The sequence below is a fragment of the Pleurodeles waltl genome, chromosome 5, assembly GCF_031143425.1.
Source record: "Pleurodeles waltl isolate 20211129_DDA chromosome 5, aPleWal1.hap1.20221129, whole genome shotgun sequence".
Taxonomy (NCBI): Eukaryota; Metazoa; Chordata; class Amphibia; order Caudata; family Salamandridae; genus Pleurodeles; species Pleurodeles waltl.
Window position 1 is genome coordinate 68,859,790 of NC_090444.1, and position 15,626 is coordinate 68,875,415.

Sequence of the window (15,626 nt, forward strand, 5' to 3'; positions counted from 1 at the left end):
ACTCCTGTTTGTGGTCTCTTTCTGTGGCAGGCCTCAGTCTATGCAGATCATAGTTGGCTGTGTTTTTGTGTGTGTTCTGTCTCTGTGTGGCAGTGTAGAGTTTGGCACGCTTTCCTGGCTGGTTCACCTTTGCATGGTATCCCTCAGGCTGCGAGTGCAGAACCTCTGGATTACTTAGGGACTGTGGTCAAAGCCCTCAGATTTTATTCTAGATTAGTTTCCGTACCAGAGTTGTGTTCACCCGGGTAAACTTCATGCTGCGACAATTGAGGCAATGCCCTCTTTATGGCAGGTGGATCCAAGATAACAAGGTTCTGGATTCAGTAGGTATTGAGGTTCACATGGGTTGGGATTGTTTCATAGGGATAGAACCCCCGAAGGTTGGTGATAAACGATGAATCAATTAGTATGTTGGGTCATACTTTGTAGTGCATTTGTCAGAATGGCCATTCCCTTTAATGCGTCTGTTCCTTTGGATGTGGGTTTGTGTAAGAGGATGTTGTCTAATGTGCTTTTTTTTCTTTGCCTTCCTCTGCTTTAAATTGACCCCACCTCCGTCCCCACATGTTCTTTACTCTGTCTTCAAGCTGCCGATGTATTCTTTTTTTGGGGGCTTTGTGAGCTCTTTGTCAACACCTGTGTGCCTCTATCTTGAATCGCTTCTTTCTCATGTATTATTTCTTTGTTGGACTCTTCACATCCTTTGGGTTGGATCTTATGTTTTGAATTACTGGTTGTGCCCTTATGTGTAGCTTCTGGGTTGGAATTACTACAAACCTGGGGGTTGGAGGTGGGAGCAAAAACTAGTTGGTTGGGTGGTACAGGGATGATGCAGACATGTGAGACTGTTTCAAGCAGAACATTCCCTTAAGATGGCCTCTGCCAAGAGAGGACTATGATGGAAGTACGAACGCTTCCTTTAAAAACCGTGTCTGGAAATTAGAGTTCGATGGCATGTGTAGCTGCAGATACACATGTTGTGCATAGCCCGCCATCTGGTGTTGGGTCGGAGTGTTACAAGTTGTTTTTCTTCGAAGAAGTCTTTCGAGTCACGAGACCGAGGGACTCCTCCTCCTTTGCTTCCATTGCGCATGGGCGTCGACTCCATCTTCGATTGTTTTCTTTCCGCCATCGGGTTCGGACGTGTTCCTTTTCGGTCCGGGTTCGGAACGGAAAGATAGTTAGAAATTCGGAAAATTACGTCGGTATTGTTGCGTTCGGGATCGGATTAGATAGGATCGACACCGAATCAAATCGTGAAGAGCTCCGGTAGCCCTTCGGGGTAATTTCGATCCCCCGTCGGGGCCTGGTCGGCCCGACCATGTGTAACATCGAGGCTGATGGAACGGACCCCGTTCCGATTCTGCCCTAAATGCCACAACAAATACCCATATACAGACCAACATTTGGTCTGTAACCTGTGCCTGTCGCCCGAGCACAAGGAAGAAACTTGTGAGGCCTGTCGTGCGTTTCGATCCCGAAAAACGCTCCCTGACCGGCGAGCCAGAAGATTACAGATGGCGTCCACGCCGACAGGACACCGAGAGTTCGAGGAACAAGGAGAAGAAGAGGAAGCCTTCTCTATCCATGAATCGGACTCGGAGGAATTCGACGTCCACGAAACAGTGAGTAAGACGTCGAAGCCAGCACACAAGAAAACAGACAAGGCCCAGGGGACGCCACTGCCAACAGGCCATGGCTCAACCCATAAAGTCGGTGACCGTCCATCGGCACTGAAAAAGGCCGAACTAGTGCCGAGATCGTCCGACTCGGGTCGAGACACAGGCACGCAGCAATCTCGGGACCGAGAAAGTGCTGCCGACAAAGATCGACTCCGAGACATCGGAGCCAAAGCTGCTCGACGCAGAGACAGCGGCACCGAGGAGGATCGACGCCGAGAAGTTTCGACTCCAAAAAAGAGAAAAGTTGCCTCGGAGCCGAAAACGAGTAAGGACATAGTTTCGGTGCCGAAACGACCGGCAACCGAGCCAACAACCAGCTCATATTCAGAGGAGCAATCACTGTCCTCTCAATTGCGCAAACATAGATTCGAGGAAGAGTTACAGTCCACTGAAGTAGACCACACTCAAAAGCGGATCTTTATACAGAGTGGAACAGGGAAGATCAGCACCCTTCCCCCTATTAGGAGAAAAAGAAGACTTGAGTTCCAAATACAGGAACAAGCACCACAAACAAAAGTGGTGAAGAAGGTAACTCCGCCACCCTCTCCTCCACCTGTAACTTACATATCACCTGCACAGACTCCGTCACACTCACCGGCTCACACCACCATGAGCCAAGATGACCAGGACGCTTGGGACCTATACGACGCCCCAGTGTCAGACAACAGTCCGGAGGCGTATCCTACCAAGCCCTCACCACCAGAGGACAGCACAGCGTATTCACAGGTGGTAGCTAGGGCAGCAGAGTTCCATAACGTGTCGCTACACTCGGAACCTGTCGAGGATGACTTCCTTTTCAACACCCTCTCCTCCACTCATAGCACCTACCAGAGCCTGCCTATGCTCCCAGGAATGCTAAGGCACGCAAAGCAAATCTTCAAAGAGCCTGTCAAGAGTAGAGCAATAACACCAAGGGTGGAAAAGAAATACAAAGCACCCCCCACAGACCCTGCTTTCATCACCTCACAACTCCCACCAGATTCGGTTGTAGTAGGGGCAGCTCGCAAGAGAGCCAACTCTCACACGTCAGGCGATGCACCACCTCCGGATAAAGAAAGCCGCAAGTTCGACGCAGCCGGAAAAAGGGTTGCAGTACAAGCTTCAAACCAGTGGCGCATCGCTAACTCTCAAGCGCTCCTAGCGCGATATGATAGAGCCCATTGGGACGAGATGCAGCACCTCATCGAGCATCTACCCAAGGATTTACCAAAAAGGTTGAAACAGGTGGTTGTAGAGGGTCACAACATCTCCAATAACCAAATACGCTCCTCTATGGATGCAGCTGACACAGCTGCAAGAACAATTAACACAGCAGTAACCATAAGAAGGCACGCGTGGTTACGAACATCTGGCTTTAAACCGGAGATACAGCAAGCGGTGCTCAATATGCCATTCAATGAGCAGCAATTGTTCGGACCTGAAGTGGACACGGCAATTGAGAAGCTAAAAAAGGACACTGACACTGCCAAGGCCATGGGCGCACTCTATTCCCCGCAGGGCAGAGGCACTTTCGGCACCTTCCGCAAAACAACCTTCAGAGGGGGGTTTCGGGGTCAGGCCACACAAGCCAGTACCTCACATTCAACACCGTCTACCTACCAGGGACAGTACCAAAGGGGAGGCTTTCGGGGCCAGTACAGAGGAGGACAATTCCCTAGAAACAGGGGAAAATTTCAAAGCCCAAAAACACCTGCAACCAAACAGTGACTCACAGGTCACTCATCCCCTCCACACAATACCAGTGGGGGGAAGAATAAGTCAGTATTACCAATCTTGGGAGGAAATAACAACAGACACTTGGGTCTTAGCAATTATCCAACATGGTTATTGCATAGAATTTCTCCAAATCCCTCCAAATATACCACCAAAAACACAGAATATATCAAAACAGCATTCAGACCTTCTGGAAATAGAAGTTCAAGCATTACTGCAAAAGAACGCAATAGAACTGGTACCAGGTACACAAATAAACACAGGAGTTTACTCACTGTACTTTCTAATACCAAAAAAGGACAAAACACTGAGACCAATCCTAGATCTCAGAACACTAAACACCTACATCAAATCAGAACACTTTCACATGGTCACGCTACAAGAAGTGTTACCATTGCTAAAGCAACAAGACTACATGACAACCTTAGATCTCAAAGACGCATATTTCCACATACCGGTACATCCCTCGCACAGGAAATACCTAAGGTTCGTATTCAAAGGAATACATTACCAATTCAAAGTATTGCCGTTCGGTATAACAACCGCACCAAGAGTCTTTACAAAATGCCTAGCAGTAGTAGCTGCACACATCAGAAGGCAGCAAATACACGTATTCCCGTATCTAGACGATTGGCTAATCAAGACCAACTCACTGACAAAGTGTTCACACCACACAGATCAGGTCATATAAACCCTCTACAAACTTGGTTTCTCCGTCAACTATGCAAAATCACGCATTCTGCCGTGCAAAGTACAGCAATACCTAGGAGCAACAATAGACACAACAAGGGGAATAGCCACTCCACACAAAGGGTTCAAAATTTCCAAAAAGTTATACAAACCATGTATCCAACACAAAAAATACAGGCAAAGACGGTATTACAACTCCTAGGCATGATGTCCTCATGCATAGCCATTGTCCCGAATGCAAGACTGCACATGAGGCCCTTACAACAGTGCCTAGCATCACAATGGTCACAAGCACAGGGTCACCTTCTAGATCTGGTGTTGATAGACCGCCAAACATACATCTCGCTTCTATGGTGGAACAGTATAAATTTAAACAAAGGGCGGCCTTTCCAAGACCCAGTGCCACAATACGTGATAACAGATGCTTCCATGACAGGGTGGGGAGCACACCTCAATCAACACAGCATCCAAGGACAATGGGACGTACATCAAACAAAGCTGCATATAAATCACCTCGAACTGCTAGCAGTTTTCCTAGCGTTAAAAGCATTCCAACCCATCATAACCCACAAGTACATTCTTGTCAAAACAGACAACATGACAACAATGTATTATCTAAACAAACAGGGGGGGGGACACACTCGACACAGCTGTGCCTCCTGGCACAAAAAATATGGCAATGGGCAATTCACAACCACATTCGCCTAATAGCAGTTTATTCCAGGGATCCAGAATCAACTTGCAGACAATCTCTCTCGATCACCAACAGGTCCACGAATGGGAAATTCACCCCCAAATTCTAAACACTTACTTCAAAATTTGGGGAACACCTCAAATAGACTTATTTGCAACAAAGGAGAACGCAAAATGCCAAAACTTCGCATCCAGATACCCACACAGGCAGTCCCAAGGCAATGCCCTATGGATGAACTGGTCAGGGATATTTGCGTACGCTTTTCCCCCTCTCCCTCTCCTTCCATATCTAGTAAACAAATTGAGTCAAATCAAACTCATACTGATAGCACCAACATGGGCGAGGCAACCATGGTACACAACACTGCTAGACCTATCAGTAGTACCCCACGTCAAGTTACCCAACAGGCCAGATCTGCTAACACAACACAAACAACAGATCAGGCATCCAAACCCAGCATCACTGAATCTAGCAATCTGGCTCCTGAAATCCTAGAATTCGGACACTTAAACCTCACCCAAGAATGTATGGAAGTCATAAAGCAAGCTAGAAGACCATCCACTAGACACTGCTATGCAAGCAAATGGAAAAGGTTTGTTTGCTACTGCCATAATAATCAAATTCAACCATTACACGCATCTCCAAAGGATGTAGTGGGTTACTTACTACACTTACAAAAATCAAACCTGGCCTTCTCTTCCATTAAAATACACCTCGCAGCAATATCTGCATACCTGCAGATTACCCATTCAACTTCACTATTTAGGATACCTGTCATTAAAGCATTTATGGAAGGCCTCAAAAGAATTATACCACCAAGGACACCACCCGTTCCTTCATGGAACCTCAACATCGTCTTAACGAGACTCATGGGTCCACCTTTTGAACCCATGCATTCTTGCGAAATACAATTCCTAACCTGGAAAGTTGCATTTCTCATCGCCATCACATCTCTAAGAAGAGTAAGTGAAATTCAGGCGTTTACAATACAAGAACCTTATATCCAAATACACAAAAATAAGGTAGTCCTAAGAACCAATCCAAAATTTCTACCAAAGGTTATTTCACTGTTCCACTTAAATCAAACGGTAGAACTACCAGTGTTCTTCCCACAGCCAGACTCGGTAGCTGAAAGGGCACTACATACATTAGACATCAGAAGAGCACTAATGTACTACATTGACAGAACAAAACAAATCAGAAAAACAAAACAACTGTTTATTGCATTCCAAAAACCTCATACAGGAAACCCAATATCAAAACAGGGTATAGCCAGATGGATAGTTAAATGCATCCAAATCTGCTACCTTAAAGCCAAAAGTGAGATGCCCATTACACCAAGGGCACACTCAACCCGAAAGAAAGGCGCTAGCATGGCCTTCCTAGGGAATATTCCAATGCACGAGATATATAAGGCAGCCACATGGTCTACGCCTCACACATTTACTAAGCACTACTGTGTAGACGTGCTATCTGCACAACAAGCCACAGTAGGTCAAGCAGTACTAAGAACTCTATTTCAGACTACTTCCACTCCTACAGGCTGAGCCACCGTTTTTGGGGAGATAACTGCTTACTAGTCTATGCACAGCATGTGTATCTGCAGCTACACATGCCATCGAACGGAAAATGTCACTTACCCAGTGTACATCTGTTCGTGGCATTGGTCGCTGCAGATTCACATGTGCCCACCCGCCTCCCCGGGAGCCTGTAGCCGTTTGGAAGTTATCTTCAACTTTGTACATTTTGTAAATATATTACTTAAACCTTAACTAGTACATACTTATTCACTCCATTGCATGGGCACTATTACTAACACACACAACTCCTACCTCACCCTCTGCGGGGAAAACAATCGAAGATGGAGTCGACGCCCATGCGCAATGGAAGCAAAGGAGGAGGAGTCCCTCGGTCTCGTGACTCGAAAGACTTCTTCGAAGAAAAACAACTTGTAACACTCCGACCCAACACCAGATGGCGGGCTATGCACAACATGTGAATCTGCAGCGACTAATGCCACGAACAGATGTACACTGGGTAAGTGACATTTTCATTTCTTGGTACAGAGGGTAATTGATTGGATCGGGGTGTTGGATTCCAACAAGAGGCAGCGGTTCACCATCTGAAATAGGTGGGTATGCATTGCAGGCTAGTGACCTATGGTGATTGCCTGCTACAATTTAGAGATACTAGCTTGGTGCTCGCAGTGTAAGGGCCCAGAGGATGAAAGTGTTAGTGCTGCTGGGGTATGGGATCCGGATACCTTAGATGCCATTGATGATGGTCCCTCTCCCTCCCTATCGTGTTCCCCAAGTCCTAGTGAAACCATTTCAGCAGCAGGCCCCAAATTGTTTTTCTCCGAATGTTTCGGAAGGAGTTACTAGTCCTTGAGGCTCGCAACCTCCTGTACCCGTCGAGGTTGCTGTCCGCTTCCTTCCTGACTACCCCAGCCGTACCATCGCGGGCAGATGACTTTCTAGCTTCTTAAACCATGTTTTTTTTTCCATTTTAAGAGGCTCTGCTTGATAGACTCTTAAATCCGCTCAAAAACCGGTTAGCATAATGAGTTGTACACAACCAAGTTGTAGTTCTGGGTGTGCATGAATATCCTTGAGACTGTTAAGTGAGACGTGGGCTTCTGTGCACTGTTGGCAGACTCTGACCCTCCACTATAGCCAGTGCTCATTAATGAGCCTCCGGTAAGCTCATGAAATCTAGGAAGCCGCACTAGTAGACTATCCTCTCTGGAGTCTCCGAACAAAACGTGCCTGGTGCATACTGACATGCTTCTAGTCATCCTGTGGTGAGGACAGCCTGACGAGAGGCCCCCGGCAGTGTCACTGCTGCCGGCCAATGCCAGCGCCATCATGGTTGTCCTCTCGATGCACTTCCATGATGTACAAGTTCCTCCGTTACGCCTCTGTTCCACAGGGTTATGCCAGGGAGAAGTACATGTATTTTATCAGTTACACATTCTTTGTTACCTTATCATATACTACTTGCACGAGAATTGCTGTACTTTTGTTCAGTATACCCATGTCCATGAGGAAAACGGAGAAATACTCTGTGGCGCTGATTCAGAGTTGCATGCACGTGAGCCATCAGTATGGTTTTGTCGATGAAGAGACCAGCTTCTGGAATAAATCAAGATCTCTAGAAATCCGCAACATGAAACTGGCACATACTTCTCAGTTTTTTGACCATACATGGTTGGCAGGATTTAATCATGTTTTACATTGGGTATTAATTTAACTGACAACCACTGACATGCAAATCGAACGACTCCATAGTGCACCACTGTATTGCAATATATTGCTTTTGGCCCCCCTTCCTATCTGGTGTACTGGGTAACCTTCCTCCTTTGGCACTCTAGCAACACTGGGGAAGAGACACTGTGGGACGGACGCACGAGGGCTCTCAAGGCCCCGAGGGAGCAAGGCGAGGGATAGAGGGAGCCCACATGGAGCTTCAGGAAAGGACTGTGTAAGGAGGGAGCCCCTAAGCAGTACAGGAAAAGGGACTGGGCAAGGGGGCAGTAGGATCCAGGAGAAACCTTTGGGGTTGGAGGGTCACGTGGTCAAAGTTAACAAGGGAGTCTTCAATGAATAAAGGGAAAAATTTACTAAGGAAGGAGGACTCGAGAGCAAGACGTCAGAGTACCACACAGGCACCACAAAAGGGAATACGTTGGATCATTAATTAGGGGGGCCAGGATGCCATCCCCTTATGTGACACGGGCGATAAAAAAAAAAAATACAGGAAGTGGGTGGAGCTGACGGGAGAATGCTTGAAGCACGATGGAGACCTCCAAACATGAGGAACTAACCAGCAAACTCATAGGAGCTGGTGGAAACATTGCTGGCCCTCAACAAGGAGAAGGTACCAGACATGCACGTGGAGAAACGCTAGCGAGACCTCAGTTTAGGTAATGCAGAACTATGAAGTAGATTCAAGTGACGCTAAGGAGGATAAAAACACCTGAAACGGAGGTCAAATCTTTCTATCAACAATGTAGTGAATATTACATTTTTCATCTGGTACTAGTTATCCTACTCCAATCTGGTCACTTGTCTAAACATTTGATATATCATATAAAGTGCTTTTCCATCGCTAGCTATTTAATAGGGTGTAATACAACGGTACAATATGAAGCACAATGTAAAAAGCAATTCAGGGGAGATGTTTGGAAAGGCATTTGCTACTTCTCAAAACTAGAATCAAACACTTGAATGCGGTTGATGAGAGGTGTACATGGCAAAACAGTTTAAGGCAGAAAATTCTACTAATAAGAGAACAAAATTGGCACATGCAAAAAACAAAACCAAGCCCATGTCAGACAACAGTGCCAGTCGAACAGAATGCTGCCAGAGTGTAGGAGCACACACTGCTGACAAGATTAAAAACATTTTCCCTTACATTGATGGCAGAGTTAGTCCCTTTTCTATTTTGGGCACTGGAGATAGAAAAGAGACTAGGGGAAAACTGCCTAGTACAGAATAAGAGTTCCCTGGCCTTGTATGTCAGAAGAGTATGGTGTAGGCATGGAAAGAAATGGATAAAAGTAAGTAGAAGCAAAAAAGGGGGCTTCTGGATTGCCCTCCCTCATAAAGAAAATATGTGGGTAAAATCTGGTATTTGTGTATCTTTTGATACAGTATTATTCAATTGCCATTTGTCAGTGCCCCATAATTTGTTCTTAAAAACTGCGCCACAGTCCTTGAAGTTGGTCTGTCGGTTCATAATCCCACATGGTGCATTTCCGGCTCACTCGCGCTAAGCTTCTAACATGATGTGCATCAGAGGAAGAGTAGATGCATGGTGATTATTCTGCACTGTAGAAGGGCTTCCGAGGTGATGTTCCTTCAGTGTCCCTTCCTTTTTTCATGGTGGACTCACTGCAGCTTTGATCTGATCCTGGTAACTTAACATAATTGTTCTTTCTCTTTGTAGGTTTCGATGATCCTGTTTTAGATCAGCCACAGCCTGCAACAGAACAGACTCCCCTCTCCTTTGAATAGAAGGCCATCGTTGAGGCCAAATCATGAGGGGTGACTGAGACCCACTAATCCCACCGGATTTCGCCACTGGACCAGTCATCAGCACCATTCCCACTTGGAACTGTTCAGCTCACCTGTGGCCTTGCATCTCCTCAAGTAGGAGGAGGAAGCAGATAGCACTCTGACTGCTGCAGTCGCGCCTCGCCTGTGCATCTCACCTGGACTCTCTCGCCATTTCTCACGCTGTGCTCAGCTGTGGCAGCATCTCTTCTCACAGAATGGAACGAGAAGATGCACAATACATAGTTTTATTCTTTTCACATCACGTTCTCTCGAATTATGCCAAACCCCAAGTAGCTATAGGAATGCCCCCTCCTTAAGAGGCGGCCTGTTTAGTGGATGCCTTTCTAGAAGGCTGGGGATTACACCAGAAGGCGAACTGCACCACATTCTTCCATGCTTGATTAGTCTTGTGGGACCAACAACTGTCACTCATGCAATTGGTTTGTGCTTTTTGCCAGCCATCACCATGTTTTTAAAGATGGACCCTTGCAGGTAGACATGCAATGTTCTTCTCCCCTTACAGGGTCATAGGGCTCTGCTTGAATTCTGTCTGGGCGGGCTGTACGCCTGCTCTCCAGGGTTGAGGGCGGAGAAGTGTGGATTATCCTTGCAGCTTTGCACACAAGTGTGGACAGCATCCGTAGCAGGACCCTTTACTGGACTAGCCTCCTGGAAGTGGTTCTCCCTCACCTTCTTCTTTCCTTTAGTGTCTTCACTGCTCCCCTTGTTAAAGAGAACGTGCCCATTTTCCTGTTTTGCCAGCTTTGTTTTTATGTGTGGACCCTTGCTGTCCTGCTTCTGAACAGTAAGTGTGTTACCTAGTAAGGGACTAGACAGTCAACCAGCATTAGCACTGAACACCTTCCCCCCCCTTGACCTGCACGTACGTGAGAGTGGCGAAGTTGCAGGGACCTGGGGGCAGCTCTCTACGTGGCTTATTCAGCTGTTAATGCCTGGGCACCTAATGTGAATTATTCTAATGTTTAGGAGAGCAAGGATATTATTTATCTATAAACCACACTGCTGTAAATTTGAAAACATCTTAGAAACTAGAAATTGAATTAATGTAGCCAGCGTCTGAGGGCCATTCCCACAACAGTAACCACTTTTTGCAGAACTTCCCCAGCATATGTTTGCAGGTCAAGGCCTTAACCTCTTTGGCATGTGGCCCAAAGACTGGTGTTACTTGTTTGACTTGGAGAAGTAAGTAGCTGACTTGATTTGCTAGCCTCCATCTTAAGATGGTGTGAGTAGTAAATAGGATTGGAAAAGCAATTTTCTTTAAAAGCTTAGCTTGTTTTTGTGCACATGGAAATGGAGCATTTTAAAATATTTTTCTAGTTCTCTTGCCTCCCTACGTCGATGCAGAGGCCCCCTTGGTGCGGGTTTCTACCGCCTGTTATTTGTGTGTGCTGTATATCCCGAGAGGTGTCTGCATGAGCACTGTGGGTGTTGTAGCTCACACTGCAGTGAACGGCTCTGCTGTACTTGACTTCATGCCAGATTGTGCACTGTGAGCAATTAACATTAAAGTTAAGTAACCTGACAGGAAAGAGACAGCACACCCTTTTTGATGTCCAATAAACCTTCATGTATTATAAATCTACTTGCACATGCATTATAGATCACGGTAGTAACAAATGGGAGTTTATAACATTTTGTAAGTCTTAGGTTTGGGACAGACTGGTGTAATGTGAATGAACCACGGGGCACCGTAAAATCACGAATTTGCCAGCTGACCTGGAGGTGGAGTCCCTCAAACCGCGTTCATTCTCTCTCACCAATGAGTACATGGGGGGAATATTCGCACACATCTAGTTAAGGACATTCCACCCAGCAGACTGAGCTGAAGGACACGTAAATGGCTGGCCCATTCCTTATGTTGAACAGAAGCCCTGTCATGTCTTCATTGTCCTCTCAGTGCCTGTTTCCTCCTCCCCCTTCTTCGGCAGTGTGCATTAGGCAGGAGCACACACTGATGAGACTTACAAATAGAAGCAATAAGAGAAGGAGGAACTGGCCCCAGTTTTATGTTTTCATGGCAGAAGCTTCTGTTGTCTGGTTTTATTAGTTGCAACAGAGCTGGGTTATCCTCGCTGGCATACATTTGGAAGACCCATAACTTACTGTCATTTGTCCAAGACTCTTCTGATGAGCGTCTCTTTCAAGCGGTTTCAATATTTGCTGCTACTTGAAGTTTTACTTGGCTGTTGCCCCCCAAAAAGTGCTATCTAGGAGGAGGTTCCATCAGCATCTCTATAGTTATTCTTGGATGATGACTATGCTTTCCCAGCCCAGAGTTATATAATATTTAATTTCTTGGAGGTTGTCTTGAGGGAAACAAACCTTTTTGTTGGAATTACGACACTTTGAACTTTTAATTTAGTTTATCAGAACTTTACGTCGTTTAAAGACAGGGAGCATCTTCATAGAAACAGTGCATTGATTGTATGGACCACCAAGGTAATATTGTGTATCAAAGAGGAATCTTTTTTTATTCAAATAGCGCATAGCTACTTTTGAAGCTCAAGGCATAGGCACAATTAATTATGTCTAGTTATCTGCATGAAAAATGCTGTTGAGGGTCTCACTGTGAACTTACTAAGTAAAACCGGTCAAGCGAAACATTTAGATATCTAATTTTTAATTGTTCTCCGAAGAGCAGAAATCATTGAAATAGAAAGCAGGAGAGGTGTAATTACTAGAGGTTGTGATATTCCATCTGTCACGTTTTGATGTCCTAAATATAAGTTGCATTTGATTATATTCTACTCTAGCAGTATCCGCAAAATCTGTACTTCCTTAGTGTCATATTTGTGTGTGAGCTGCAACATCTTCGTTCAGACAGCGCCAACTAAAGCATTTTCTCCCTTGTCTCAGCCTTTTGCTGTCATTTCTCCTCTGCCCCTTCTCAAACCACTTTACAACACAAAGATCTCGGAGGCTGAGGTTCCATCACTCTTGCGCGTTGTGAGGCATTGGGCAGAGTTTTTTTAGAGGGTCTAAGACTGGCTTCTTCCTTACAACTAAGGCTTTCTGTGATCCATGTTGCACTGAGACTCAGGAGTAGCCCCTGTGACGAGTCGTCCTATATTTACCTTCATGCTCTTTGCAAGAATTCTGGCTATACCTTCACGCTGTCACAGCTAGGTAGAAGGTAACTTTCTAGAAGTCCTTACCAGTCCAGCTGCTTTTGTTGAAGTTATGGTTCTAAAGCTCTGTGAATGCTCTACAGCTTTCATTAAGGGTGGACATACTGACAAGCCATTGCCCTGGAAACCCCAACAGGCTGTCCATGCACTTTGACATCAAAAAGCAGCTGTAGACTCCTGAACCTCCTGTGCACTTCTTTGCTTCATGTGACTGTTCGTGTTGCAGGCCATGTCACGATAGTCGCTGGATAAGTGTTTACAAAATTAACTTTAATGAAATATTTCAGTAGCTTTGTAGGAAGGAGTGATTTACATTGCGTGTTGTGGCCTGGCACATAGGCTAACATCAGTAAATCGGTGCCAAGGTGGCCATCCATCTACTAGCCCAGTCCACAACTACCATCAGTGATGGTTGTCGGACCGCCTTCCTTGCTAGGACTGTCAACATTGCCAGATACCGGCTGTTACTTTTGAGTACTTTAAAACCGTAAACATTTAAGCATTGAGTTTGCTTTACCCTTGGGTATTTGTGTAGACTGTTCAGTGTATTGTCAAATGAGAAATTCACCAATCATAAACCAGGTCTGCTCTTTCTTCTGCATCAAATCCCCTCTTATTTTATGACCAGAATACTCTGTTCTGCTTCCGCCAGCCTCCTTTATCCACCTACCATCTTATTTTCTAACATGGCTGCCAGGTTTTGGACCTCCCTTTGCCTACTCTCATGCCCTCCTGTGAAACATTTAACCCTGGCTTGTCCCTGACTAGATTCTGCCTTAACTCAGTCGCTTGTCAGCGCCAGGTCATGTTAGGATATTAGTGAACTGTCCAAATGATTTTAATTTATTCAGTCAGTGTTTTTACCACCCATCTGTTGGATCCGCTGAGGTTACTAGTCTAGAGAGAAGGTTCAATTTGTTATGTTAAAAAAAAATAAAAAAAAATCTACATTATTATTCACTTGAAATGCTTAGCAAACATTGTTATAATAACAATAATTTTGATGATATATTTTTTTCTATTTTAATACCAAATTTTGCATTGCTATTACCTTCTGGGACAGAACCACTCATTCGCGTCAGCACTTAACCAGCATAACCTGTAAATACGGCAACTGAAACCTTGAGAAATACCAGCTTTTTCCCTTAGAAAAATCAAAGGCTGCCCATTGTTTTTTTTTTTTTTTGTATTTTTTTTTTTTTATAAAGGTGTCCATTTAGAAGCTATGTAATTATTTCACTAGGAGAAAGAGTTCGTTTTTTTTTTTTTGTAATACAAAGATGTATTGTTTGTGTTGAACTAATCTGTTTACAAATGGCTCCCTCTGTTAATTGCAGAGTTCTTCTATACAGGAAATATAGCCTGGTTCAGTGTAGGGTTCGAACTCTGATCTTGAGTTGGAGACCGCTGAACCAGAAGAAAGTCCTCAGCCTACATGTAGCAGAAAACTTCATTCTTCTCAACAATTCGTATACTGTTGCTCTTTGTTGGTGGACATTGAGTTACTCACTGTCGCATGGAGGACTTGACGTTGGAGTCTTTCCGTTAGAACCTTGGGAACGAGCATCGTAGCACAAAGACTGTTATGACTTGCCATGATGCCATTGCCCTCCAATGGCACTGTGAGCCTATTATGATCAAAGCCATTGGTCTCCTTGAAAAGCATGTATTGTGGAGCAGGCGGCTCGGCCTTGTGTTTCGGCTCTCTACAGCAGCCCAGAAACGATGGCACCTTTCTCTCCGTTTGGAATAGTTCACTTGCTGTGGTGGCCAGGGTTTGTAAGTGTATGCGGCTAGCCCCTTTAGTTCATAGCGGGTTGATATCCACCATTTTGGAAGTAAACCTCTCAACCGGCACCAGATAAACAGCACGTTGGCCCTATTTACTATAGTATCCGGCCAATAACCCCCCCCCCCCCAAAAACACTGAAACTAACTGATATACAGAGGTCTACCCAAGCATCAAGACGCACTACCCTACTTGTATTTTGATATCACTGGAAACTTCTGTGGCGCTCAAATAAGTCAGGCTTCTGTTGTTGTGCCTAATCTGATTATGGACTTTTGGATGAAAACAACCTGTCTATTTATTTAAGGCAACTACAAACTATAAAGAAAGCACGGACTACAGTAAGGAGTAAACTTTTTGGATTATAAATATATTTTTGCCTGCCTAAAAAGGCTCATCTCACCTTTTTACTCACTAGAAAATAATTTTACTATCAACCACCAAACTTAAGGAGTACCTAATACCCACTTGATGATCTTTGCTGCAGCCCTGATTAGCTCGAACCCTCTTTCAGTAGTTTCATGCCATGAAGGAACAGATTCCCACTTCTGTACTCCACTAGAATGACTACATCCACCATGTTCAGGACGGAGGACCATACTGTAATACACTAGCTCCGTATGTGGCATGCTTGACTTGGGACCTATCACTTACCCCAAATGTATATATGGCTCATTCACTGATAATGTTTTATAGATTTTCTTTTTTTTTTTTTGTCCTGAGCTGCACCTTCTGTCCATTAAACCAGTTGCAGTTCATCATGGATGCCTTGGGGGAGTTGAAACTATGAAAATCTGTAATGGGATTCCAAAGCCCTTCCAAACGCCAGTTTTGTATGTAGGTGTG

General features: G+C 45.0%; 1 protein-coding gene across 2 annotated transcripts in view; it reads left to right on the forward strand.

Annotated features, from left to right (window-relative positions):
* DNAJC5G (DnaJ heat shock protein family (Hsp40) member C5 gamma) overlaps positions 1 to 12,464 on the forward strand; it is a 167,179-nt gene extending 154,715 nt beyond the window's left edge. For both annotated transcript variants that reach the window (XM_069233585.1, XM_069233586.1), the window contains one exon: positions 9,730 to 12,464. Coding sequence is in view for 1 of the 2 variants with exons in the window: in XM_069233586.1 (XP_069089687.1) it covers positions 9,730 to 9,797 (68 nt within the window). In the remaining variant the exon portion in view is untranslated. The remainder of the gene's footprint in view (positions 1 to 9,729) is intronic.
* The last annotated feature ends 3,162 nt before the right edge of the window (positions 12,465 to 15,626 follow it).